At 34.3% G+C, this 26,924-nt stretch overlaps 4 protein-coding genes across 5 annotated transcripts; 3 read left to right on the forward strand and 1 right to left on the reverse strand.

Annotated features, from left to right (window-relative positions):
• Positions 1-1,601: 1,601 nt before the first annotated feature.
• On the forward strand, positions 1,602-2,931 carry LOC123210130 (2-hydroxyisoflavanone dehydratase-like). Its single transcript, XM_044628350.1, has 2 exons — positions 1,602-2,153; positions 2,262-2,931. The coding sequence occupies exons 1-2, from the start codon at positions 1,605-1,607 to the stop codon at positions 2,787-2,789; spliced, it is 1,077 nt and encodes a 358-aa protein (XP_044484285.1). The 5' UTR covers positions 1,602-1,604; the 3' UTR covers positions 2,790-2,931.
• Positions 2,932-4,374: 1,443 nt separating this feature from the next.
• Positions 4,375-5,057, forward strand: LOC123210253 (40S ribosomal protein S16-like). The gene has a single exon (XM_044628505.1). The coding sequence runs from the start codon at positions 4,390-4,392 to the stop codon at positions 4,900-4,902; it is 513 nt and encodes a 170-aa protein (XP_044484440.1). The 5' UTR covers positions 4,375-4,389; the 3' UTR covers positions 4,903-5,057.
• A 4,631-nt stretch (positions 5,058-9,688) lies between these two features.
• Positions 9,689-12,859, forward strand: LOC123212123 (RAN GTPase-activating protein 2-like). The gene is made up of 2 exons (XM_044631177.1): positions 9,689-9,838; positions 10,910-12,859. Exon 2 carries the CDS (start codon positions 10,921-10,923, stop codon positions 12,580-12,582), a length of 1,662 nt encoding a protein of 553 aa, XP_044487112.1. The 5' UTR covers positions 9,689-9,838; positions 10,910-10,920; the 3' UTR covers positions 12,583-12,859.
• A 1,928-nt stretch (positions 12,860-14,787) lies between these two features.
• Positions 14,788-26,535, reverse strand: LOC123211350 (probable ATP-dependent DNA helicase CHR12). Of its 2 annotated transcripts, none has more exons than XM_044630027.1 (12): positions 26,065-26,535; positions 24,081-24,237; positions 23,392-23,456; positions 22,848-23,036; positions 22,246-22,395; positions 20,516-20,908; positions 19,495-19,754; positions 19,100-19,318; positions 18,548-18,755; positions 18,309-18,462; positions 17,199-17,801; positions 14,788-16,074 (listed from the first exon to the last, which is right to left on the reverse strand). In XM_044630027.1, exons 1-12 carry the CDS (start codon positions 26,308-26,310, stop codon positions 15,338-15,340), a joined length of 3,381 nt encoding a protein of 1,126 aa, XP_044485962.1. In that variant the 5' UTR covers positions 26,311-26,535; the 3' UTR covers positions 14,788-15,337. The 2 variants fall into 2 exon arrangements, with proteins under 2 accessions (XP_044485962.1, XP_044485961.1); XM_044630026.1 differs by having other exon boundaries at positions 24,081-24,240.
• Between the last annotated feature and the right edge of the window lie 389 nt (positions 26,536-26,924).

The raw sequence follows: 26,924 nt of genomic DNA on the forward strand, positions 1-26,924 counted from the left end.
TTAGCATGATGGTAACCTATTGTTGTGTCTTAAGTTTAAAAGATATATAAAATTGACTAACTTTTATTATTTCCTATTGAAAATATCAAATTAACAACTTTTCTTTTAAAATAAAATAAAATAAATAATATTAATTATGTATGTTTGATACTTTTGATAGAAAAAAACTTTAAAAAAATCTGAAATCTTGATAAGAAAATTTAAAAATTCAGCTTTTCATAGTGCTATTAAAATTGGATCAGATTGGCTGGTTCAATCGGTGCCATGGTCCAATCTGATTTACTTATAAAAACTAGTTTATTTGTCTTGTGTATATATATTTATAAAGAAACAAAAACCAACATGGTGGTGGTGGTGTATAACATTAAAAGATCAATAAAATTATATGTATCTATTTTAAGTATATAAATATTTACACATTTATATGTATCAATATGTGATTGAATGATCTTGAATTAAAGATAAAATAATATTCAATCATATGTGTATATGTAAGCATGTATATATCGTATACTCAAAGTGGATACTTATAATATTATTTTTAAAAGATTATGATTGACTAGTTGATTGGAAATTAGATAATTATCATTAAAGGTAAACAAATATTAATTATAAAGAGAAGATTTGCCATTGAAGGTAAATAAATATTAATTAGAAAGAGAAATGTTGAATTGAATTGATTTTGATTGACTAAAACAAGTCAATTATAATGTTTCTAATAGGTTAAAATACTTCAAATATATTTTTTTTAAATACATATGATTTATGTTTAAAAAATATGTTAAATATTTGATAATATATAGGAAACGTATAATAATTTGGGAATTAGTCAAATTATGATCTAGTAAGATAACCAATTCAACCATTGGTTTAGTTTTAAAAATATTGGCTTTTTAACTTAAAAAAACCAAGTGATCTTGAAGTAAAAATTGCTATCCCATGAATAAACTGTCAAAACTTTCTCTGTTAACAGGGAGAGGTGGAAAGGAGATTTCAATCCCCTTATCTGTCCTTGTTATAGGGATGTCAAAGATTCTCCATCCCTTCTCTACAAAAAAGAAAATCTCTTCCCAATTCACGCGGGAAAAAAATCTTTTGTCTATACCCTTTAAACATAATATAAATATATTAAATAGCAAAATTAACTGAAATTAAAACTAACCCACAATTTCAAATGGCATAGATATTATATATTAACTGTATTAATATGCGTAATAAAAATATAAATAAATTTAAAAAACTTAAATAACCTAATTCTATAAAAATATATTAATATTTTAAATAAATATATTAATATAAACAACCAAAGATGAGGATGGAGATGGAAATAGGATGAGGATGGGGATTGAGCAGGAAGGAAACACATATATCTCTATTCCTTATTACAAAGATATTTTTTATCTTTATCTTTATTTATTTATTTTTAATCAATTTTTTTTTATTATAATCAATACCCTTAAATTTAAATCGAAATTATAATTTTCACTCGTGAGTCGTGGCACCTAAATTTCAACACGGAATCTTGAGATCACCACAATGGTCAACTGGTTTTGTCTGGTAGAAAGTGTGATAGGGTTTGCAGGCTCTATAAAAATGCAACACTAATGCCATATTATACGTCATCAAGCCAGTCAAAACACATTTCCGAGCTACCTTTCTTCACACTTAACACATCTTTTCCATCTCTGAATATGGGTTCCATAGACAAGGAAGTAGTTTCAGAGCTTCCCCCATTTTTCCGTGTTTACAAAGATGGCACTGTTGAGCGAACCAGAGGCTCTCCGATTGTGCCTCCGTCAGCTGAAGACCCGGAAACTGGAGTCTCGTCCAAAGACATAACTATTTCTGAAGACCCCAGAATCTTAGCCAGAGTCTATCTTCCAAAACTCAGCGAACCCACCACTCAAAAGCTCCCAATCTTGGTCTACTACCATGGCGGAGGCTTCTGCATTGAATCTGCCTTCTCTTTAGTCGAAACCAGACTGATGAACTCCCTGGTTAGCGAAGCGAAAATAGTCGCAATATCAATAGAGTATCGTCTGGCTCCTGAAAACCCCATACCTGGGATTTATGAAGACTGCTGGAGTGCTCTCCAATGGGTTGCTTCCCATTCTGTTGCCGAAGACGGCAGCTGCATCAAGTCGCTTAATCAGGTTTGTCTGAATCTTTAAATCTTTAATTTCAAGTATTTTATAACTTAGATGTTCGAGAAGCTGTATTGTGATTCAATTGATTAATTGCATAAATATTATTATGATTAGGAGCCATGGCTATCAACTTTCGGAAACTTTGAAAAAGCTTTCGTCGGCGGTGACAGTTCAGGAGGCAACGTTGCGCACAATATACTCATGCGGGCCGGCAAAGAAAGCCTGCCTGGCGGTGTGAAAATCTACGGAGGTCTTTTGACTCACCCGTATTTTTGGGGCTCTAAGCCAGTTGGGTCAGAGCCTACCGAAAATAGGGATAAGATTCCGTCTGATCAAGTTTGGAGGTTTTTGTATCCAACCGCGCCAGGCGGCCTCGATAATCCGATGATGAATTTCTGTGCCCCCGATGCGCCCAGCTTGGCTCAATTGGGGTGTTCTCGGTTGCTGGTGAGCGCTGCTGAGAAGGATGAGCTGTGGAACAGATGTGTTCTGTATTATAACATGGTGAAGGAAAGTGGGTGGCCTGGAGAGGTGGAGCTTGTTGCTGTCGAGGGCGAGGAACATGCCTTCCATATCCTGAATTATGAGTCTGAAAATGCCAAGAAAATGATCAAACGCTTGGCTTCTTTTCTTCTCAAGTAGACTCATTCATCATCGGTTCCCCTTTCGCTTTCAAGATTTTATCTTTTCATTGTAATTTAGCGATAAGCATTTCACTGTTTAGTTATCAGATTGCAATGACTTTCTTGTTATACAGTATTTGGACGCAATGTTTTTAGAACCAGATCGATACGTTCACAGGGATGGTTTGCTTAATCTCTTTAAATAAATTTTAAAAAAATATTTAAAATAATTAATTAACTTTCATCGATGTCAAATAGCTTTTTCAATTAGTAGACAAGTGGATATGATTTTAAATATCGAATCAAACCAATCAATTTAATCATTATCTGTTAAAAAAATAATTACTAGTTAGATCGAACTATCTCTTTTCACCTAATCGGCATCCAATCTGATTCCAAGAATCTTGTAACTAGGGTTGATCCAAATCAAATCACGGGTAAAAAAATTTTCAATGATTAGACGGTAGTCAAATTGTCAATTCGATTTTGGGCAAACCCTAATTGGGCTTACCCTTGCGTCCTGGTTAGACTGATCCAACTGCCCGCTCTTTTCAATACCATATTTCCAATTCCAGGGATTCTTCTCAAAAGTCTTTCATTGAATTCGATCCCTGTCATTTGGCCCAATTGTGAGAACAATATGTCTGGTCCAGATTGGTTTGTACAAAGGTAAGCTGAAACACGGAATGGAATATAAACTGGATGTTGAAGCTTGAAAGGACGAACCCTATGGGCAACCCTTTATCCATGGATTTAGCTATTTTGAGGAAATAAGGTAGAAACACGAAGAATTTAGTTGAAAAAAAAATCTAAAATGAGGGAAAACCAAAGAAAGAAAGCGAAGAAATCCCTATACTAAATTTTAGCAATAAAATTATGTTTACATATTTTTGATATACAATTTCGGTATATATATAATATATCTTTATGTGATTGAATGATTTTGTATAAAAAAAAATAACACCAAATTATATGATAACATTTAAATCTGATTTCAAATCAATCTATATCGATTAACTATCTTTATTATGTTGTTGCTAGCAAATATCACTATTTTTTGTTTTGGATCTTTCAAATCATTTCTGCAAGAGATCTGGACCCCTTTTTTCATGATCTTTTGATAAAAAGATTTATTCTCTTTATAAAAAATAAAAAGTAGAATCACTAAAGATTTCTTTTTCGATTTATTCCTGAAGTTGAATACTTTATTCAATAATTATTTTTTATTCAATCGGCGTAAATCAACAAAGAAGTCAAATCCCTTATGATACACTAGAAATCTGTCATTTCTTGAATTTTTTTTTTTATTCAAAATCGTGGTGTAATGTATACCCTCTGTTCCGATAATGCAATAGATAAACTAAGTCAAAAAAATGGATTTTTGTTTAAAAATAAAATCTGTATTCCTAAACTATGTATAAAACAAATATACACTGCACACATAGAATTGCTCATATTATAAATAATAAACAAATAAAAAATATAATCTCATTCTCTTATTGAAGAAATGCTGATAAAAGAAAAAAAATTATACGTGGCATTCTACTGAAGCATCTTGAAGAAAAAATCTCAGCCGTCCATCTAAAAACCCTAATTTCACCCCTCCTGACTGGTATATCATGCGGAGTCTTTTGTTAGGATTTCAAGTCACCACCAAGCACACAAGCGCTACACCAAATATGGCTGCTATTGCTTCAGCTCCTGGTCAAGTCGAGTCCGTACAATGTTTCGGCCGCAAAAAGACGGCCGTTGCCGTGACCTACTGCAAGCGCGGGCGCGGTTTGATCAAGATTAACGGCTGCCCTATTGAGTTGGTGGAGCCGGAGATCCTCCGATTCAAGGCGTACGAGCCTATCCTATTGCTTGGACGACATCGTTTCGCGGGAGTTGACATGCGTATCAGAGTGAAAGGAGGAGGACACACTTCTCAGATCTACGCAATCCGTCAGAGCATCGCAAAGGCATTGGTAGCGTTTTACCAGAAGTTCGTGGACGAGCAGAGCAAGAAGGAGATTAAGGATATTCTAGTTAGGTATGATAGGACTTTGCTTGTTGCTGATCCAAGGCGCTGTGAGCCTAAGAAGTTTGGAGGACGTGGTGCCAGAGCTAGGTTCCAGAAATCTTATCGTTGAAGAAGATACACTAGAGCGAGAGGTTTATGTTGCTTTTTTTTTTTTTTTTTGCGCTTTACTTTAAAGAATTATCATGTCTAAGCTTATTGGGATTTTGACGGATTATTTTTCTTAAGGCTCTTTCAACTATGTTTAATGCTTCAGATATTTTCTCATGTGTTTTGTGTTCGATTAGTAATTAAGAAGTTAGTTTTAATTATTGTTTTTTGCTTGCTTAGTCTTGGAAATAACAAGAATAAACTAATTATGCATTAGTTTGTATTTGGGAATACCTGTTCATATTTTTGGAAGGTAATTTGCTTTCAAATGTATAGTAATATCAGGTGTACAAATACTGTCACAAACATTGACATATAATCGTATGATGGAGTGTTACACTTAGCTTTTGTACCGGGGTTTGTATACATTGTTAGATCATGAATTATTATTGTTAAATGAATGGTAGAATTTCCAATAGTCCAATGGAGCAGTGACAAGACTTTAGAGTAGAAGGTGGGTTGTTATTAACAGCTAGATTCTTGGCCACTTAATCTTTGTGGTTACAAAACTCAATTTTTGCTAGCTAACTGAAAGGGGTGGAAGTATTTTCCTTGAGTATAATTAGTTAGAATCTTGTGGTTACCTTGGATTTACCTTACAAATGGTGAAGGATTCTGAATTCATGTAATAACAATTTCTCCTTGTAGCTCATTTGATTTGACTGCAAATGCTAAAGTATGGTTCAACTCCTGGGCTGTGGAGTGTGTCTATGATAGCATTACAGGCTTTAATATTCTGGTTGTATTTATTTCAGATTATCTTAATTTATCTGTGTTGATCTTTTTAGTTAGGTTGCGGTTATCATTGTTGAGATTTGAGTTCACTTTTTTGTTGGCCATGCTTTGGTACTTTCACAAATGCTTTACCAAGCTTGTTTGTCCTACTTGTGTGTGCCGATTTGGAGTTAAGGGTGATAGTTGAGTAGACCCGTCTTACATCATAACAATGACATTTGTAGAGGAGTAGTGCTATGTGTTATCAGTTTTGAATATCCAATTAATATCCAAATGATGTGTTATCATGTGATTATGTAATTTTGAATTTAGAAAAAATAATACCCATTCATATGATGACACATCATTTGGGTATCTAATTGGGTTTTCAAAACTGGTGCACATAGTTTTATTGTTTGAAAAGTGGATGCAAGTTGGATGTGTTTATTAATGGTAACATTTTTACACCATTCATTTGATAAATTCCTAACCTATTTTTGATTGATGACATGTTGAAATTGAACGTGTGGAAATGCTTTGGTAGGATTAGACATTGTTGCTGAATGCAAAAATCTCATTGCACTATTGATGAGCAGCCACTGAAAGATGGTATTTTTGCCATAATATCTTAAATCAATGATTCTGTATGTGTATCTATGTGGTGATAATATTTTGATAGAGGCTGGAGTTGCAATTGATCATTTTTAAAATTTCAACTGATTTGCTGAGCTTAAGATTTTGCTATCAACAATGCCTTCAGAGATATGTTTTGGTTAAAATTTTGTGTGAAGTAGAGTTCCTTTCCAATTTTTATGCCATGATAACTGAAACAGTTAAATCCTTTCTGCTTGTTTAAAATTTGAATTAAGCTTGCGAGATCTTACTCACCCATTTCTTAAAAGAGTAATACTACAATGTAGAGATGGTGGATATTAAAGGATATTAAAGCACCCTGTCTGGTGTCATTGGTAGGTATGACAGTGGGTTGTATTTGGTGCGGCCTTCTGTGTCCACGGACTGTCGGCCTGTGACATGGCAAGACCTGTGGTTTGGGCCTTGCTTTCGAATGCCTTAGTCTGTCATTATATATATTTCAAAATTATTTATTATTTTTTTGCGGGTTGGATAGGGCAGATGTGGGAGCTGAACCTTAAGAAGCCGTTATGACCCACAACGTATAAGGATGTGGCACGGTTCGCAATTTTGTGGCCTGTGCATGTGGACTGTGCCTTACCACATTGTGGGGGCCTAATTGTGCCCACGGCCGGATCCAGCCCCCTTTGACATGCTAGTCATTAGACTGATTTGTCGGTGTTTGTGGTTCATTAGTCTACGAGGAAAAGGATGCTTTGACGTGATACTATGTACATACTCCAAAAGATGGAAAAGAGGAACTTGGGCCTCCCCCACGGGGGGGTATGATTGTCTAAAGTGGATATATCCAAGCAACAAAGACAACAAAGAGGGATGGGTTCAAAATCGATTAAATTTTTGATTTATTTGATAGAATTGGTGGTTCCATTTCTTGATTAAAAAATAAAAAACTCAATTGCATAATAAATTCTTTGATATATCATTTAACTTTTTTGCTATCTTGGAATAGAGATAGATTTTGGTCAAACAAAGGTTAATTCAAGTATGATTCGAATTCAAAATGAAAATTTTGAGATCAAGCTTGTTTTGCTCAAGATATGAACGCTAATGTTGGAGAAGAATATGAATTATCGGAAATTAAAAATAGTTAGAAAGATGAGTTTTGGTGTAAAAGCGTCTCAACTCTCGATGAATTAGAAGTCCATTTTGAATTTAACTTGTTCAAATTGAATAATAATTTGTTTTGGATGTAGGGTCTTGTTATGACTTGCTTGTACTAATCCTAAACTTTAGATGAGACTAGCAAACGAGTTAGCTTTTGACGGATTACTTATTTTAAGTGAGTAACATGACAATTAAATTGTGATTTGTATTATCTATCGAAAATTTAATTTTTTGTATCATATATAAGCAATACTATGAGTACCTATTTTGAGTACATAAATATACACACATTTATATATCATCATATTATTGAGTATTACTTTATTCTTAATTCAAAATCACTCGATCATGTGATGACACATATAAATGCGTATATATTTATGTATCTAAAATAGGTACACACATCACAAACACCTTCGAACATTCTAAAATATGTATTGATTTATATCAATAATATATATTGTATTGTATTGTATAATACATTCACTCTATCAAAATATTATATTGTAAGATAAGTATAGTGTGTCATAAGATACTAATAATTATAAAGAGTAAAAGTAAGAAGTGTTCAAAACCAAATAACTAAACTAATTTTATTTTGAATCAAACAGAATTTTTGGCTTGAAAAAAATTATAAATTAAAATCAAACTAATTTTAAATTAAATTGAAATGTCAAAATCCAAATCAAATTTCAAAAGATCATAATATTTTATTATTATTATTTTTGTAAAACTAGTTTAATACTTTATATTTTTTTTGTTCATTTTTTTATAAATATTTTTATAATTTTAAAATAATATCTGAACCAACTTTTTAAATTATCAACTTTTTAGTTAGGTTTTTGATTTGGGGAGATCAATTTGGTTACCGAATAATTTTTAAACATGGGTAAAAGATAGCTTTGTGAATGTATTATTTGAGGAAGGTGGCCCATTTTCGGATACCCATGTTGAAAATATGTACAAAGGAGAGCTACCAAATCCCTGCACCATAAACCAACTCTCTTGGCCCACTTTAAGATAAAAAATTTCTTGCAGAGAAAGTGACTACCTTCGTTAACTTCAAATGGAAAGAGGATGCCATTACTTTTTTGGGGCCTGTGATGTGTGTGCTAACTTCAAATGGCTGCTAAGTCTCTTCCATTATCATTTTGCATTATGAAATTTGGTTGGTCGGGTCAAAAGTTGTTTGAGTTTAGATCATTGTTCGTTTTAGTTTAAAACCTTTTGTCTCGTAGATACTGTCACTTTAGAGTTTGTTTTATCGCAAATTCTTTTTCTTTTTTAATAATTATATTGGATTAAAATGATTCTTCTTTTTTCTGATTATTTTATTATATTCGAATAATTCTTCTTTTTCTCGGATGTTTTTTATTCTTTGTCGATTTTTCTTTTTCTATTTAACCATTCGAATGAATCAAGTTCGATCTCAAACTAACCCTCTTATATTCAAATTGAACTCAAGTTAGCCCTTACTTTATTTGTGCATGCTAAGTCTTTTTCTATAATCATTTTGCATTATGAATTTTGGTTGAATGGGCCATCCCAACATTTTTTTATGAGTTGCTCAAGGGTTATCACGTTGGGACATGTTTCATTGGCGATTTTTCTTCTTCTTTGATAATTCTTTTAAATTTAAATGATTTTTCTTCTTTTGTAAAAAATTCAAACGATTTTTTTTTCAAAAATTCTTCTTCTTTTTTGTTTAATAATTCGAAGGAGTCAAGTTTAATTTTAAATTAACTATTTTGAATTTAAGTCAAACTTAAAAGAACTCTTATTCGAGCTTTGCTTAACTTGAATTCACTTATTTAACGACTTTAGATATAATATAAAATGCAAAAGCAACTTTAATAACGGATTAGATCACTTTATATTTAAATTTTTTTTTCCAATTGATTTTTTATACAATACCCAAAACCACTTAAAATCTTTTCAATTAGGTTTACATTTAATTCAAATCAACTTCGAACAAAATTCAATTTAAAATCATTTTTAATATAAAAATATTGATTCGAAAACGATTTGAGATTGTCGAGTTGAAATTCAAAGTCAATTAAAAAAATCTTGAATTTAAATATTTAGATCAATTTAAACTCAACTCTTTTACGAAAACAAACTAAATTATTGGCTGATTCAATCGCCCATCCAAGTTCAAATTCAACCCTAATTTGAACTATTTAAATTTTGGGTACTGTTTGTATATAGAATAATAGAAACACGCGGAATTAGAATATATGCTAGACTGGAACATAATTACCGGTGTTTCCAAACAGCGCCGTTTGACTTCAATTATATGGTTGGTTAATTCGAAAACCTAAAATTTCGCTCTCTTCGTCACTTTCCCAGTTCAGTGCCCTTTTCCCTCCACTTACTCTCTTTCTTTCTCTTCAGATTTTGAGAGCCAAACTGAGACTACAAGCAAGGTACAATCTTTTTTCTTTTTCATTTTACATTTATAAGGTTCGGAACTAGTTTAAACTCGGTTACACTTGTGAGTATGCTAAATGCTTCGTTTTGCTTCAGATCTGGTTGTTATTCGGTGAAAATTTTGAATCTTTTCGGAGATTTTAGCTCTTTTATTGGCTATTTATTGTCTCATTTCCTTGTATGTCTTTTTTCTCCTCTTCATTTTGGAAACATTTTAGATCTTCTATTACTCTGCTGTATTTTTAGGGCATTTGCATGTTCGATTTTGATTTTATGTTAATTTTTATGGAAGAAAAGAAATTTACTGTTGAATAAACGTCTTAGTTTGCTAGTTGGGAATGTTTGAGTGATGAATAAAAACATTAATATTTCTTACTAACTTATCCATACAAATTATCCTGATAATAAGTGATTATTTACTTTTTCTCTTCATAAAACCCAATTAAATTAAATTTTATCACTTAAATACTAACCATGGGTATGTGCCCTTATAAATGTGTCACCATGTAATTGGTATTATTTGAGTCATAATTTAAAATCATTCAATCATATAGTGACATGTTTCACAAACTAGTATTCATGGTTAGTGCGAATAGTTTTATTGTAAATGAAACAAATAGAAAAAAATGAGTGATATAAATTCTGTCTTCTGTTTCTCCAATTCCCTTTTTGTTTTCTTAGTTATAGTTAATTGGAAGACCCTTTTTTTTTAATCAAGTTCAGTCATATTTTGTTATTTGCTTTTACTATTGTCTTTGTATAGGTATCTTTTGCATTTTGCAGGATTGTTAGTTATTGTCTTCACTAATGATTAAATGTTTATCTCGTTATTTGCATTGATCAAGATATATCTCCATACAGTGCTAAGTATATCTTTTTTGCAACTTGAAAAACCCTTATAATTTAATTTGCTGATGTGCTAAAGAAAGATTCTATGTTTCATTGTTGTTTAGTAGCATTTTGCTTGTTAGTTTGGTAGTTCAAATAATGTTTTTTGTCCTTTTTGTAATATTATTTCAGCATTTATTTATTGAGGTAGTTAAGATATATCTGGCCTTTATCTGTAGGTTGTTCTGCAATGGATGCTACAGCAGAGAATTCACAACGCCGTCCTTTGTCAATTAAACTATGGCCTCCAAGCCAAAACACACGCCAAATGCTTGTGGAACGTATGACAAACAATCTCACATCTAAATCCATTTTCACCCAGAGATACGGTGTTTTGACCCGGGAGGAGGCTGAAGAAAATGCAAAAAAGATTGAGGATGTGGCTTTCACCACTTCAAATCAGCACTATGAGAAGGAGCCTGATGGTGATGGAAGTTCTGCAGTCCAGCTTTATGCTAGGGAATGCAGTAAGCGTTTGCTTGAAGTTCTTAAGAAAGGCCCTGGACATAAGGAAGAGAGAGGTGTTTTAACATCTGAGGAAACCAAGGATGACCAGCAAGAGTTGGCATCTGAGAAAGTCAATGCAGCGCATGAAACCTTGTTTGATATATCTAAAGGACAGCGAGCCTTTCTTGAGGCAGAGGAGGCTGAGGAGATATTAAGGCCATTAAAGGAGCCTGGAAACTCTTTTACTAAGATATGCTTTAGCAATAGAAGCTTTGGTTTAAAAGCAGCCAGAGTTGTTGAGCCTATTTTGGTTTCCCTCAAGGGTCAGTTGAAGGAAGTTGACCTCGCAGATTTTATTGCAGGAAGACCGGAAGAAGAGGCTCTTGAAGTTATGAATATATTCGCATCTGCCCTGGAAGGTAGCATTTTGAGGTCTCTAAACCTCTCGAATAATGCCTTGGGTGAGAAAGGTGTCAGGGCTTTTGGGGCTCTCCTGAAATCACAGAGTTCATTGGAGGAGCTCTACTTAATGAATGATGGTATCTCAGAAGAAGCTGCACGTGCAGTTTGTGAATTGATTCCCTCCACAGAGAAGCTTAAGATCCTTCATTTTCATAATAATATGACAGGCGATGAAGGGGCCCTTGCTATCTCCGAGGTTGTAAAGCATTCTCCATTGTTAGAGGATTTTCGGTGCTCCTCAACTAGAATAGGCTCGGAAGGAGGAATTGCATTATCAGAAGCACTTGAGAGTTGTACTCGATTGAAGAAGCTTGACCTGCGCGATAACATGTTTGGAGTGGAGGCTGGAATTGTACTAAGTAAAGCTCTTTCTAGGCATGCTGATCTCACTGAGGTTTACCTGAGCTATCTCAACTTGGAAGATGAAGGTACAATTGCCATAGTCAATGCCCTCAAGGAATCTGCTCCTTTGCTTAAAGTCCTGGAGCTGGCTGGGAATGACATTACAGCTGAAGCTGCTCTTGTTATATCTGCTTGTATAGCAGTGAAGCAGCATCTTGTCAAGTTAAACTTGTCTGAAAATGAACTTAAAGATGAAGGTGCTGTCCACATTAGCAAGGCCTTGGAAGAGGGGCATGACCAGCTGAAGGAACTTGATATGAGTGCCAACTTTATAAGACGAGCTGGAGCTCGACTCTTGGCACAGATGGTTATTAAAAAACCTGGGTTTAGTCTGCTGAACATTAATTCAAATATCATCTCTGATGAAGGCATTGATGAGGTAACAGAATTATTTAAGAAATCACCTGATTTGCTTGGAGCCCTGGACGAGAATGACCCTGAAGGAGGTGATGGTGATGACAAATCCGGAGAGGGCGAAGGTGATGAGGATGAATTGGAATCGAAGCTGAAGAATCTTGAAGTTGGTGGTGAAGATGATTAAAGATTCTCTTATTTTAGGTGTCTTAATATAGAATTTGCAGCACTTGTAACCTTTGGGACCTCAACAATGGTGAGAGCAATTGACAGCATTAACCGAGCAGGGTATTGGACTGTTAGTTTGGTGGAGGCCTAGAGCAGTAGGTAAGTTTTAGGGGAGTCTTCTGCCGTTTTTTCTTCTGGAATCTCTAGATTTCTGAGTCATTCACTTGTCAGCAGATCTTGTAACAGAGTCACTCTGATAGTGCTAATGATGCAATGGCAAAAATATTGTTAGTGCTGATGCTCACTTATTATGCTCTATCATTAAAATAATTTTAAATGTTTTTGAAAGCAGTACCAGATTGGCTGGTTTGACTGGTTCGATTGGAAACTGAGTGCTAGTTTGGTCCAATTGTGCCATAAACCCTGTTTGAGCTTTGAATTGGGATGAACCGCGGTTAAATCTGTCCAAACTTATCGTATTGCTGACATCTTATTTTTTATCGAACTTATCTAAAGGAAAAGAATTTGTTTTTGTTGCTGGGATTTGAACAATGAGAGTAACATGTATTATTACAAGGTTAAATCCGATTTGAATGACTAAATAAACAAAATTATTTTGAATATTCTTTAAACATTAGATTGGTTTGAGCACCAATCAATCTAGAATGTTGGCCGGATGAACTAATCTCCGATCAAGGTTTAAAAACATTGATGATTATTATTTGGAGACATGGTGAAGATAAAGTTTTTTATTTTTTCGGATTATAAAAAATTATTATTTGAGTTGAATCATTGTTTCGAATCTGGATCAATCATACTAGACAGGTAAACTGTTTCTATTACCTTCAAATTCTTTATAAATATTATCTTCGTATTTAGAATTGATGGGGTCTTTAATGTCACAATAAGCATTAGCAATTTTTTACACATTTGAAAGTCGCGCCTGGCCTCATTACGTGGAATCACCGGTTATATTATTACCCTAATTTTTAACCTCCAATTTTTTTTATTGCACTTTTTAGTCAATGAGTTTTACTATTTCCGATTTTAACACCCTTTTTTTTTCTCCCATTACACGTCCACCCTTCTTACCCTGTCACACTTGTATCGGTTTTCCAGCAATTTCGCACCCAAATTTTCATAATCTTTGCACAAAACCAAAACTGGTTTCACAGGTTCTAATGTCTTTTTATAATCGGTTTTCTGGTTTCGGCTTGATTTTTGTTGAGAATGTATAATGGTAGGATAGATGCCTAGTAGAGGTACATATGAATCGAGCTGAATCCAAACACGTCTTAGTTAGAGTTCAACTTAAATTAGTCAAACCAATATTAAGGGTGGTTTAAATTTGATTCGAATAAAAATGATTTAGTTCAAATTTGATTTAAGTTTGACTTGAATTTATAGTTCAAATTCATAACTCAAATATGTGTTCTATTCATAGTTTGAATTCATGATTTATTGACAAAATGATGTAATTTATAATTATTTAATATAATTCAAATCGAACTGTAAGTTAAATTCAAACAAAATCAAACCATCTATCTAGCTTGCAAGTCAAACTGAGCCTAATTCTCTATCGTTTGACTTTGATTTGGTTTTAAAACGAACCAAATCTCTTAACTTGAATTCGATTCATATTCAAAGTAAATAAATTCTAATTGATTGAATCAAGCCAAGCCAGCTTTTGAGGCCGAGTTAGTTCGTTTCAGGTCTAGCCCTAATGCCTAGAAAGGCAAAATGATATTTCACAACCCTTTAGGGGTTAAAGTGGTTTGGGAGAGGGGGAAGGGGCAAACTGATCTTTTGCATATCCCGCCCAGTTCATTACTCTATCCATTAAATTTGACGAAAAAGTTAACGGCATGTACTGTTTATGTCACTTTCACGGCATTAACACTGTTAAACTTAAAGGAAAAATCAACACCGTTGCTGCTCACAATACATGATTTTGTTCATTTTCCGTCAAATTCAACAAAAAATTAACAGCATTACCGTTTGAGGCACTGTACATATTCTTTCAAAAAAATTTTACTATTTTCGGTCAAGTATTTTGGTTTATTGGTTTGGTGTTCATTGTCATATTTAAAGATTTCTTTGATTAATGTAAATGTTATCATTTGATTTTTCAAAGACATAATGTTAACCCGCGAACAGAAAATAAAGTTCAGCAAGACACATCAGTGTAGGGTCCAGGGTCCACTGAACAATCCGAAGCCAAAAGGAAACAGTATATGACATCTGGCCAAAGTTAAATACCAACCAAAGACAAATTTTGAGGGGAGCGTGTTTCAGCCCCAAATGTACTTGTAAATTAGAGTACAAAACTCAATCTGGGTTCTTTCTCTTCTGCCAAAACCCTACAAAACATTGCCAGAAAAAGGTTTTCATCGGCTTGACAACCCAGTTTCTGATAATACAAAGAAAAATGTAATAGCAGAAGCAGCTTTTACTATGAGATTACACTATGATGCCAATAAAAGCTAAGTTTTGACCACCCAACATTAACATTGAGATTATATGGATCATTCATTAATGAGGCAGTTTTACTTACAGGCTTACGGCTTATATAGACATAATCAGCAATGCTGGAATAACTGGGAAATGGAGAACAAGCCATGACCACACCAGCAAAGAAATCATATTATCTTACACTTGAGAACCCGAACTTCTGTTCCGGAGAAATAATAATGCTGTATGAAATTCTGGCAACTTTGAGACGAAGCTAGAGACCATTTGGGTTCATCTTGTCATGTTCACCGAGTCATTTTGTGTTAATTCCACACGTTTCCTCTTCCATTTGAATGCTGCCCTCTAGAATCAGATGATGAGCTCTGGACGACGTAACTTGATCTTTTCTTCTTGTGGGTACTCCATGTAAATAGATGCCCACTCAAACTAATTCCTTGAACACCCAAATATTCAGGCCGTTCGACACTCTGATATTCAGATTTTTCTGAATTTCCCCTCTCAAACTTCAGTCTCTTTGGGGCTGAACCATAGGTATCCTCACTTGTTCCCTCACTGGTGATAGGCAGATTATCATTCTTCACTTCTAATACCTTTTTCTCTGCTCCCGTACCATTACTAGCTGCTTCGTTGCCCTCCAATGGAAGATGGTCCCTTCTCCTTCTAGTTGAAAGCTTCGATATGTCTTGTCCATTTTCCACAGCTTTCATCCATTGTAAATCACTTAATATATCAGTGTAAACCACTTCCTTTCTTTTCCGTTTTCCTGTAATATTGCTGCTATCATGCTCAAAACCTTTGTTCTGATCTTCCTTGTTCTCAGGTGCTGAATATGCCCACTCAGGAACTTCATGCTCTTCCATGAGACGAGATCGGTAGTTCTCTTTTTGCCTTCTCTCCTCATCCATCTTCTCAAACAGCCAAAATTCTTCATCTGTGCGGGCTGCAAGACGGTTGATTTCTCTCTCACTTGGTACATCTGTTCCAAGGGAGCTTGTACCTTTACACATGATCTCCTTCAACATCTCCCTTCTGTCCTGAGCTGCAGAAACACAAATATCACATTAATTCATTCAGACATTTTGTTAATCCAAACAAAGAGAAGAGCCACAAGGGGAGCTAAGTACTAAAAAGTGATCATTTCAGAAGAATTCTGTCAGCAGAAAAAATATAAAATTAGTAACAAATGATTTATACTGGTGATTTGTTTTATGAGTCTCCTGTGACTTCACTTAGGGTATGTCCCTCGTATTTTGTATTTTATTTTTTTGTTTTATAAAATTTCTTAATTTCTCAAAAAAAAAAAAAAAGATTTATGCTTGTGTTAAGACAATCAAAACAAAGAGACGAGCCATAGGGAGTAGAGGTGAATGATTACAAGGACATCATTTCAGGGAGTTAGGCAGTATGTGCTCGTTGAGCCATAAACCCTAAACTCTAAGCAAAATAGGGATGGAGAATACCCCAGCTACAGATCTTTCTACTAGAAAACTTGTCAATCTGAGATTTCTATATACTGCAGTCTACAAGACAAGAAGAAAATATTAAAATTTCTCAAAAATCTTTCTCCTATTCTACTCAAAATTTTCAAGACATGGAACAAATTATGAATATAGAACTTTGTTGTATGGTTATCAGTTGACTGAAAAAAAAACACATATACCACAATTTTATACACAGAATGAAACATAGGATATGTATGAAATGAACTTCAAATTACTAAATCTGAGATTGCTATACTGCAGTCTATGAGACAACAAGAAAATATTAAAAAAATTAGAAAATCTTTCTTCTATTCTATTCAGCATTGGTAGACATGTTACAGATTATGTATATAAAACTTCCTCTTTGATTATATGATTATCAGTTAATTAAAGAAAAGACATGCATCTTTACCACAATTTTATACACATAATGAAACATGGCATTATGTAAGAAATAAACTTTAAATTACTAAATCCAAGAGAGTTTGATAATAATTTATAGACATTTTTACAAACTGTAAAGGCAGCTTTTCTAGGGGTATCAGCAGATTCAAGTTTTTATGATACAGTAGAAACAGACTAGGAGCAAAGTTGACCAAAAATACTATTTAGTCTTTCAATTAAAGGGGAAAAAAGAAACAATAATGAATGTTTTCAAGTCATAGCATGAAGTAAAACATACCAGTGGAAGTTGTATTGAAAAGTCCAGCCTGGATAACCTTGGCATCAATGCCCATCTTCTGCTTAGCACGTTCCAAGATTACCTCTTCAATTGATCCAACACTAACCAGCACAAAAACCCTGACTTCTTTCTTCTGTCCAATTCGATGAGCACGATCCTCCGCCTGTTGGTCCATTTGTGGATTCCAATCACTGTCAAAGATTATTACAGTATCAGCCGTTTGCAAGTTCAAACCAAGTCCTCCAGCGCGAGTACTCAAGAGAAACATAAAGTACGGAGAGTCTGGGGCATTAAATTGCTTGAGTAATGCCCCTCTTTCTTCTGTTTTTGTCGAGCCATCAAGTCTAAGAAACTTAAAATCATTTAGTTTCAAATATATTTCAAGAATGTCCATGAGACGAGTCATCTGTGAGAAAAGTAGGACTCTATGCCCAGTTCTATGGAGTTTTGGGAGTAATCGATCAAGTAGCTCAAATTTTCCAGATGCTCTAATGATCTCCTCTTTGCGCCACATATTGTATTCTCCAACAAAAAGGTATGGGTGGTTACAACACTTTCTGAGCTGCATTGACAAGTTCTGCAGACTCTTTGATTTCCCAGATCCTGAAATTTTGGTAGTCTCAATAAAAAAGGGAAAAACTTATTCCAAGCAGAAGTAAAAGAGAAAGAGTGCAACTATATTAACAAAAAAAGAAAAAAAAAGTAAAAATAAAACCATTATGCACTTCTTGTAAAGAAAAGTTTCAGTTGAATTATAACAGACATGAGAAACTTGATAGCTATTAGAAATGAACTACCAGCCAGAATCATTTGGTAGGCATTTTTAAGGTCTTAACTGATGCATTTGATTGTTTGAGTGCATAGGAATAGAAGCAATTCCTGTTACAAAGAGCCTAAAATTTCCACTGGAAATGTCAACCATACCAAGCAATTTAGCACTCAGAGACATCAAAGAACCAAAAATAAAAAAATAAAAAAAAAAGGTTGTTCTGGTCGGATTAGGTAAGGGGGTGAAGAGTTTTCTTTCACTTGCACATAGGAATTAACTAACTTGACAGATAACTAGAAATGGATGCTGCTAGATGGCATATGGGAGAAGAAGCTACAAACCGTTATCTAGCCCAACTCTGCCCAACTCAGTCACTTGGTGATAATATACTTTTTGCCATGCTGACAGGTCGCATTTAAGTATGACCTGGGATTTCCCAGGAAGGTACTTCTCTACTTCATCTTTTTTCCTCCTCAAAATAAATGGCCTTATAACCTGACAACCAAGTAAACCCACTAAGATAAAGAAGTCATAAAAAAAAAAAAAAAGAGAAGACATTAAACCTAGGAACAACACTTACATGATGCAAACGACGAATAATCAACAATTGCTCTTCATCTGTAAGAGCAACCTGACCCCGATCTTTGAAAGGAGCATTGAACCACTCTTCAAAGTTCTCCACAGAATTGAAAATGGTTGGGAGGAGAAAATTGAGGAGGGACCATAATTCCTGTAAGCTATTCTGGATTGGTGTCCCAGTTAACAAAAGTCTACGATGAATTTGATATCTGCATATAAGTTAAAATTAATCAAAATAGACTTATCTTTATTGTTTTATCATGGTGATGCCCAAAAAAATATTTCACACCCAACAAAAAAAGATTAGCATAATCTTGGGAAAAAGGATCAATATAGCTACGAAAAGGAAACATACAACATGACCATAGAGGTCTTGAAAGTAAAAAGAAGCAATTCAGAAATGAGAAGGGTTTTATGAAATATATACTGCCACTAACAGGCAACAGTAAGTGAAGAAGGGATGCATACACATTTAATTGAAATGTAGAAACAGATTCAGAAAAAAAAAAAAAAAACTGAAAGAATAATAATAACTCTATCAAGGACATCATACCCAGTAATAGTCTTTGCAAGAGCACACTCATGGTTCTTTAAACGATGCCCTTCATCAACAATCATGTAGATCCAGTGAATTTTCTTCAAATATTGTTTATCTCTCATTATGAGATCATAATGTGTGATCAACACATTAAATCTTCCTCTCTCTGAAAGGTACTCCTCCCTTAGTGCCTTTCGCTCATCTGGTCGCCCATCATAAACAACTGCCACAATACTGGATTGGAAAGGAGATCCACAAGTTATTCAAGATAAAGTTACATGCTGCAACACTAGAACTACGAGAAAATGCATAACTGATTCAAGCTAAAGTTCCATGCACAATGCACATGCAGACACAGACATGCAAGCGCATGGATAGAGAGATTAGTTTCAAGAATGCTATGTGCTTACCTGGGAACCCACGTTGAAAATTCATTGATCCAATTGGGTAGCACAGCCTTTGGAGCCACTATAAGGTGGGGCCCCGTAACACCCTTGTTCTCCAGGAGATATGCAACCAAAGAAATTGTTTGAATTGTCTTTCCCAGTCCCATCTCATCAGCTAAAATTCCATTTAAGTTATTATTGAACAATGACAGCATCCATTGGAGCCCTTCTATCTGGTATGACCTCAATTCTCCACCTTGAAGCAAGGATGGTTGCTCAGTTACCTGTGGTAAACATAAATTCAGTTAGGTGCTCTCATTTCCATAGAGTGATTGACAGAATACATAAAGAAAAAAAAAAAATTTGTAGGGTCTCAATCACTATGTTTTACACCATCAGAAATTTAAACCAAATTGAAGAGAACTAATTAAGTAACTAGCAACCGTAACTCAGCAGCATTTGCTTAACTTCCAAGATATTGTACAGAAGCATTTAGCAGATATTTGACAAATAGACCATAGCATGCCAAATAGGTTGAGAAATTTTAAAGCAATCAGCCAAGATTCCCTGGCCCTGTATGCTAAGATTAACATAAAAATCATGTCCTCTCTACGAAAAGAAAACTCCTATACAACCACGAAAACAATTTAAGTGATCTTACAAGTTTGATAACATAGGAGGTTTGGACTAGCAAAGCAACAAATGAGCTTGAAGAAAATGTAGAGAGGCAATTTCAGAAAAAAGGTTTCACTCCAAAAAAAGAGAGCAATATGCCCCTTTCTATTAAATGATCACTGTATGACAAAGTGGACCCTAAAAACTTACACCAAGGCCACGTTATGAAAATCATATTTTCGCAGGCCATGACTAAATGCTCATTCAATTACAATTTGGCAGTCTAAATGTCAAGTGCAATAGTCCACCCATAGAGGAAATTAAAATTCATAAGAATATAAACTATAAAGGTCAAATAATAAAATTCCTGCAAAGAAAAGCTAACAGAGTTAGAAATAACATGCAACAGAGAATGAGGCTTCTTCTTTACCTTTTCTTCGATTGAGTGAATTGCAGAGTTATACTGCCTCTGGCCTTCAAGTAAATCGGCAGAATGATCATTATGATCAGAATCAATAATTTCATCTTCCTCAGAAGGTGAATCCCGGGGAGTTCCATTCTCTGAAGCCTCCAAGTCAAGCAAATCATCTTCTGAGTCTTTCAAGGGTTCAATGCCGTCTAGATGTTTAGTATCTTTCTGACGTTGAACAGCAGCTCCCAAATTAACAAGAAGCTTATTTGTTTCCTCAAGAAGTGTGGTTAACCGCTCATTCTTGCTTTCTTTGACTAATCTCATGTATGCTTCTTGATCATCAGCCTTTAGAGCTTGGAACCTCAATTTCTCAGCACGTGTAGCACGTTGTCTTTGCCTTCCATGCCATGCCTGTTACCATATTATCATTTAAGGGATCCCCTCAGATATGCTTAGAAACAATAGTAACATATTCCCAGAAAAATAGCAACTTAACCAGTGATAACTTACCACTCAACCTGCTATAATAACCGTATATATCTTCTGGAAAATCTCTCTTTATTTATGGAATAAGCATAATAAAAGTATACAGAAAAGTTTAGAATAAATGAATATGACAATTTCCCTATACTCATCTATGAAAAACATAAACAACTTTGTCTAAGACACGGACAAAAGAAGATAAATTCGAGCTCATCAATTTCAAGAACTAGATTTATTGAAATGTCTTCAGCTATTAGTGATTGTAACAACAACCATCATTAAATTTTGTTTGCTTGAAAGGAATTTAAGGAAACAGCAGAAAAAAAGGCAGTAAGGAAAGCAAAAAGAAAAAGACAATACTATATCTGTGATTAGGAGAAGAAATAATGAGAGTGTGGGACGAGAACAGCCTATTCCATATCTTCAAACCAACCAAATCAATCTTTCCAAAAATGGGCATTAGAGGTATTAAAAGAATTAAGGCCAATTCAAAAGAACAGAACCATTTTATTATTATCCTAGATTTGAAATTATAAACATGACCACACACATATTAACAACACACACACATATATCCAGGTTTAATGGACAAATTAACATATAATGGCCTTCTCTTATCTTCTGTTTCCTTCTCTACTGAAGGAAATTAACAATATAATGTGACAACTAATTTCTTTCCCGCTTGTTGTTATCCTATTAACCAAATAGAGGAGAAGGAAGAATGGAGGCCTTCCCATCCTTCTTTTTTTCTTGCTTTATCCTTCCACTTCTCTTTCCCTTCCTCCAATCAAAGATTATGTAAGCATAATATACACTCAATATTTTGGCTGAAAAGAAAAAAAAAAAAAACTTTTAAATTTCTTTTTCCACTTGTATCCAAGTGAAACCATGGTTCTTCACCTAAGGACTCAGAAAGCTACAAACTAAAGTTGCAAGTTGTTGAAGTTAATAATAAAATCTTGGATCTTGATGATTACAATTCTTATTTATGACTTTATACCAATACCTTCAGGCTTTCTCAAAAAGTTCAGTTAAAATGTATATATAGCTTCATCAATATCTTTCTAAGAGTCTCTATCTGATTTCCTCATACATTTTGTTTGTCCTAATATTTTTTACCAAAACAACCTACCATGTACATATGATTTTCCAGACAACATTTCTGAAACCTATTTTCTGTGCTACCTCCCATCTCCAACTCCTATTCAAGTTATCATGAACAGAGAAACAGCAAAAAGAGGCAATATAAGGAAAAAAGTCCATACTTGGACTCCATCATTCCTTTGCTTTCGGCGTTTTACAGAAGCTTGAATTTGTACTTGGAATTCACGGACAGCATTAAGTATTTCTCCAAAAAATTTTCTTTTTCTATTCTCAATTTGGTTCCTTGCCTCTTCTTCCAACCTTGACAGCCTCTGCATCAAAAGTAATTTTACTGATCAGCAAAATGCAAAGACTTTTTAATATATCTGGTACACACCAAAAAACTAAAAAAACCACCTTCACTAATATATATTGTTCAATTATAAGAAGAACATGATCTTAAAACTGATTGATTTTTCCTTTAGTGTCCCTCTTTTATCAAATACACACATCAAGGATGGATTTACTAATCAATACCCATTTCTATAGCATCTACAGGTCTCTAGATCCTGAAAAGCTAAGCCTGGTAAATTATATTGTACGCATTTCATCCTTTTTATAGTTACAATAATCCACAAAACTCAATTTATATGGCCTCCTTAGATAGATCTACCAACTTCCAAGAATCAACTCATTCCAAGAGTAAGTGCCATAATATTTAGAGATACCGCATATAAACTAGAAAACCAGCTTCTCAAAATATAAAGGTATACATTGATATTACCTCAGCATCCCGCTTCTTCCTGAATTGATCATCAGCTTCCATGGCAAAAGCATCTCCAACACCATACAGAGGACGGTGCAATCGCATCATGCCCCAATCAAACAGTTGCTGTTCGGGGAGTGCACAGTTCATGCGAAGCCAGTATTCTGAACTCACATCAGCCCGAACCTTGTTTTGCAGCTCAGCTAGCTGTAAGGAAGAAGGTCATTGGCCACGAGCAGAAACCATGTTATCCCCAATGACAGAAGAGAACAAGCACACACTACCTATAGTTACCATCAACCTAGGAAGTTCATAAGTGGCATGCTCAATTGAATTGTCAGATGTAGGACAGGAAATTGCACTTGTATAATAATTAACTTGTTAATTTAGTAAAGTTGTTGAAATTCAAATGCTTTCTAACCTTCAGTTCATGACTGATATTTTTAGCTAAAATGTGGCATAAATATTCATGCATGTAATCAATTGGGAAGAAGACCAGACATTAAAAAAAAAAAAAAATTAAAACAACTATTTGACAGAAACTCAAACATATCAACTGTACCTTTAGTCCATAGAGTTCAATTAAGCACTTTGTCTGCAGCTCATCACCTCTACTTGAAGGCAATTCTGAAATTGAAGCACAAATATATTAGTGCTGCTCAATAGTTATCTAAACTTTAACTCAAAACTGATAATGGTTAATTTGAAAGAACTTGACAATGAATTTTCATGGAGAATAATTGAAGTAATTTAGTTTACCAGTGCTTCAGAGGAGGTTCCCAACCTGAAAATTTGGTTGGGGAAGGACAAGTTGATACTTCCAATTGGTTTTCAAAAAGCAAATTATTAATTACAGCTCAAGCAAAAGGAAAGAATGCCAGAATATAAAGTGAAAGAAAATAGAACACAATGGGTTTAAATGTTATACCAACATCAACTTCCTTTTGTTTAGTTAAATCATGCAAACTTTAAAGCTTCAACTTCAACTTCTAAGCTAGATAATCATGGAAAAGCAAAAAGATAACTATCACAAAAGATAATTAAATGACTGAATCAGCAAATTTTATGAACCAATAGACCTTTCATGCTCTAAAAATGATTATTTAAACTTCACTACTGCAATTCAAAAGGACTAGATGCACCAAGAAACAAAATAAGTTAAGACTTTCCATCATACATTATTTTTCTAGGCTAACATACTTTCAAAAATAAATCATATACAAGTTCAAGTTCATTCCAAATGACAATAACCTTCAAGTTCATTTAATCGGCGCTGAATGTGGCTCTGATAACGATATTCCCTCAACTCTTTCACTTCAGTGCCAGACATGCATTTTGGTCGTTGTTTTGACAATGCATTCTCAAAGTCACTCATCAAATCTGCTCCATTAGGAATCTCAGGACCATCCTGCTGCATGAATTTAAATCAAAATCCAAAAACCAAAAAAAAAAAAAAAAAGGAGACCATAAATTCACTCTTCAATAACCAGCGCCGCATCCACTTGTCAAGAATAATAGATTATGTTATAAATACATCTCCATATAAGGAATATGACTCTACGATAATATAAGTTGGTCGTTTATATAGTTTTGTTATGATGCATACAAAAAAGAGGGATACAATGCCACTTAATTCTGAAGATGACTAGATCTAAAAGATTATGTTAATATGAATATTCCTAGTTACATATTGCACTAGAACTGTGGCAGCATTTTTTTAGAAACCAGAACCACCATCTAAAAGTACTACTTTTCAGCTTTTTTAACTTATGGAAGATCTAACCAAAACCAACCCAAAATGCATAACAGGTTTATACCTAAACAGTTAACAATGCAAAGCATTACATTCAATTTAAGCAAATCTGTAACAAAACTGACTGCGTTATATTGTTAGGATTAGACAAATAATAATAATATAATATATTTGATTTGATTTGGATAGTCTATTTGATTTGATTAGGTCAATATTTGAAATGGAAATTTAAAATATTGGAAGAATAAACAGAATAGTTAGATTGAGGAGAGGGAGGATAATATTATCATTTTGGGCAGGGAGGAAAGACACCTCTATTTGCCTTGAGAGGAGTTGACACCTCTTGTTACTAGTATTATATTCTTTTAATATTAATAACTATATGTGGTGGGTCCCTATCATATATCTACAAATTGCTAAGATCATATGCACAAACTCATCAAAGGTAGCCACCCTAAGAACCAAGATTACTCAAAAGTAAAATAGGCTACATCCAAATCAAAATACAAAAACTTTACAAATCGTGAGAAGAGTTCGCTAATTCCTCCTCCATACCCTTTCTTTTAAGAAATTCTACCTAAGAAAAGTGAATTCAAGCACTCTTAGGCCAATTGGAAAGACAAAAAAGGCTACGCTCGGAGATGCCATTTAACATGCTTTGCCAATCATTTTTTAATCTTTTAGTAAATATGGTAAAAGGGATATTCAAAGCAATCCACCAAGGACAAATGGCGAGAGATTTGATTCCTCTCTTTCTCTTTCTTTTTCTTAACTTCATTTATGAGTCCTTTACTTGATAGCACACCAATATCGCCCCAAAAAAGTTTAGACTAATATTTCTGTAAAGGACCAATTCTTGTTCTTGTCAGTTCATGTAAACTGAATTTCCTACTCTAGAGAACACATGACAGAGCCCTTCCCCTCTAAGTAGCCCAAGATGTCCAGGATGCTGATAACGATCTTGCATATGTGGAAAATCATATTAGGAGAAAGCTCATCTCAGAGTTAGAGACAATGCGCCCTCTGTTCCTCCTCCTCTTCCCAATCTTAAAATCAATCAATACAGTCAAAACCTAGCCCCAATCTCCTCCAAAAAACACAAAATCCAACAACAAATAAGCAAGTTCCATGAAAACCACATCAATTCAATCAAAACTTCCAATAGCTCCCTTCAAGAACACAAATTTCCACACCAAAACTTAGAAGTACCAGAGAGGTAGACCAAAGAAACGATAAACAACAGCACAAGAAAAACAAAGTCACAATACTTCCCCCAAAACAAAAAATAAAAACAACAAAGAAACAGTCCCAACATTACAACACTTAACCAACAATAGGGTATGCCTTGAACATCACCAGAAAACCCAAATTCACAACAATTCCCCGCACGGCATCTCAGAAACACCACAAAAACCCTAAATTCACAACAATGCCCAACACCAGAGACCAAAAAATCAAAAGGGTAACTTCGAAAACTCTTACCAAACACTTCTCAGCAACGGCTGTCCGGTCATATCCATCAGCGCCACGGACCCCATCATCAGGAACCTCGGGAAAGACCTCTTGGCAGCCATAAAAGATGGATGAAACGGTGTCGAATAACTCAGGAGGTAGAGGGAGACCTCGAGATACGAAGTTCAAGGCACAGATCAGAGACTTTGTCCTCTCAACATGGTCTAGAGAGGGAGTCCCACTCACACTCTCCTCAAGCTGGGTCTGTGTCACCATGGGAACGCGCGCGAATGTAATCAACGGTTATATGTATATATTTATATAATATTTTTTCCCAATTATTTAAAATTTTTGAAAAACAAATTTATCTGATGTATTAGAGACAACATTCGCGCGCGCACATATACATACACACACCCAGTCCTTCGATATGTAAATGTGTGAGCGTGCTTTTGTACAATCGCTTCTTTCTTTGTTCCGCCTCGCAAAAACCCTCAAAAGTTTTCTTTCTTTTATTTATTTTTGAAGGAAGAGAAATTACGAGAAATTCCGGGACCCCCCAACTCTTTTTGATATTTCAAAGGAACCTCTATTGTTCTTTTAAACGATATATATACCCTGATTGATGACCATGGGGTTGAGTATTGTCGGTTAATGTGGAAAGTGAAGTAATTAACTAATTATTATTTTATGCCCCTTCCCATCCACTTCTATTCATTGTTTAAAAACTTAGAATGGATTTTCAACTTGGGTTGATATTAAATTTGTTTAATCCAATACTCATTTAATCTATTAGATTGGATTAATTCAGGATTGAATTAGACAAATTGTATTAGATTATATCTATTTTTAATTTAATCTTAGATCAATCTGATCAAACTTTATGTAAC

The sequence above is a fragment of the Mangifera indica genome, chromosome 3 (assembly GCF_011075055.1).
Source record: "Mangifera indica cultivar Alphonso chromosome 3, CATAS_Mindica_2.1, whole genome shotgun sequence".
Taxonomy (NCBI): Eukaryota; Viridiplantae; Streptophyta; class Magnoliopsida; order Sapindales; family Anacardiaceae; genus Mangifera; species Mangifera indica.

Bases quoted from the DNA above. Each gene is read 5' to 3' on its own strand.
- LOC123210253 (XM_044628505.1), top strand. From the start codon at position 4,390: ATGCGGAGTCTTTTGTTAGGATTTCAAGTCACCACCAAGCACACAAGC.
- LOC123212123 (XM_044631177.1), top strand. From the start codon at position 10,921: ATGGATGCTACAGCAGAGAATTCACAACGCCGTCCTTTGTCAATTAAA.
- LOC123211350 (XM_044630026.1), bottom strand. From the start codon at position 26,310: ATGGTGACACAGACCCAGCTTGAGGAGAGTGTGAGTGGGACTCCCTCT. The intron at 24,241-26,064 runs GTAAGAGTTTTC...AAATTCATGCAG, and splicing joins CCGTTGCTGAGAAGTGTTTG to CAGGATGGTCCTGAGATTCC. The intron at 22,396-22,847 runs GTAATATCAATG...CTTTTGATGCAG, and splicing joins GGAAGAAGCGGGATGCTGAG to AGGCTGTCAAGGTTGGAAGA.
- LOC123210130 (XM_044628350.1), top strand. From the start codon at position 1,605: ATGCCATATTATACGTCATCAAGCCAGTCAAAACACATTTCCGAGCTA. The intron at 2,154-2,261 runs GTTTGTCTGAAT...TATTATGATTAG, and splicing joins GCATCAAGTCGCTTAATCAG to GAGCCATGGCTATCAACTTT.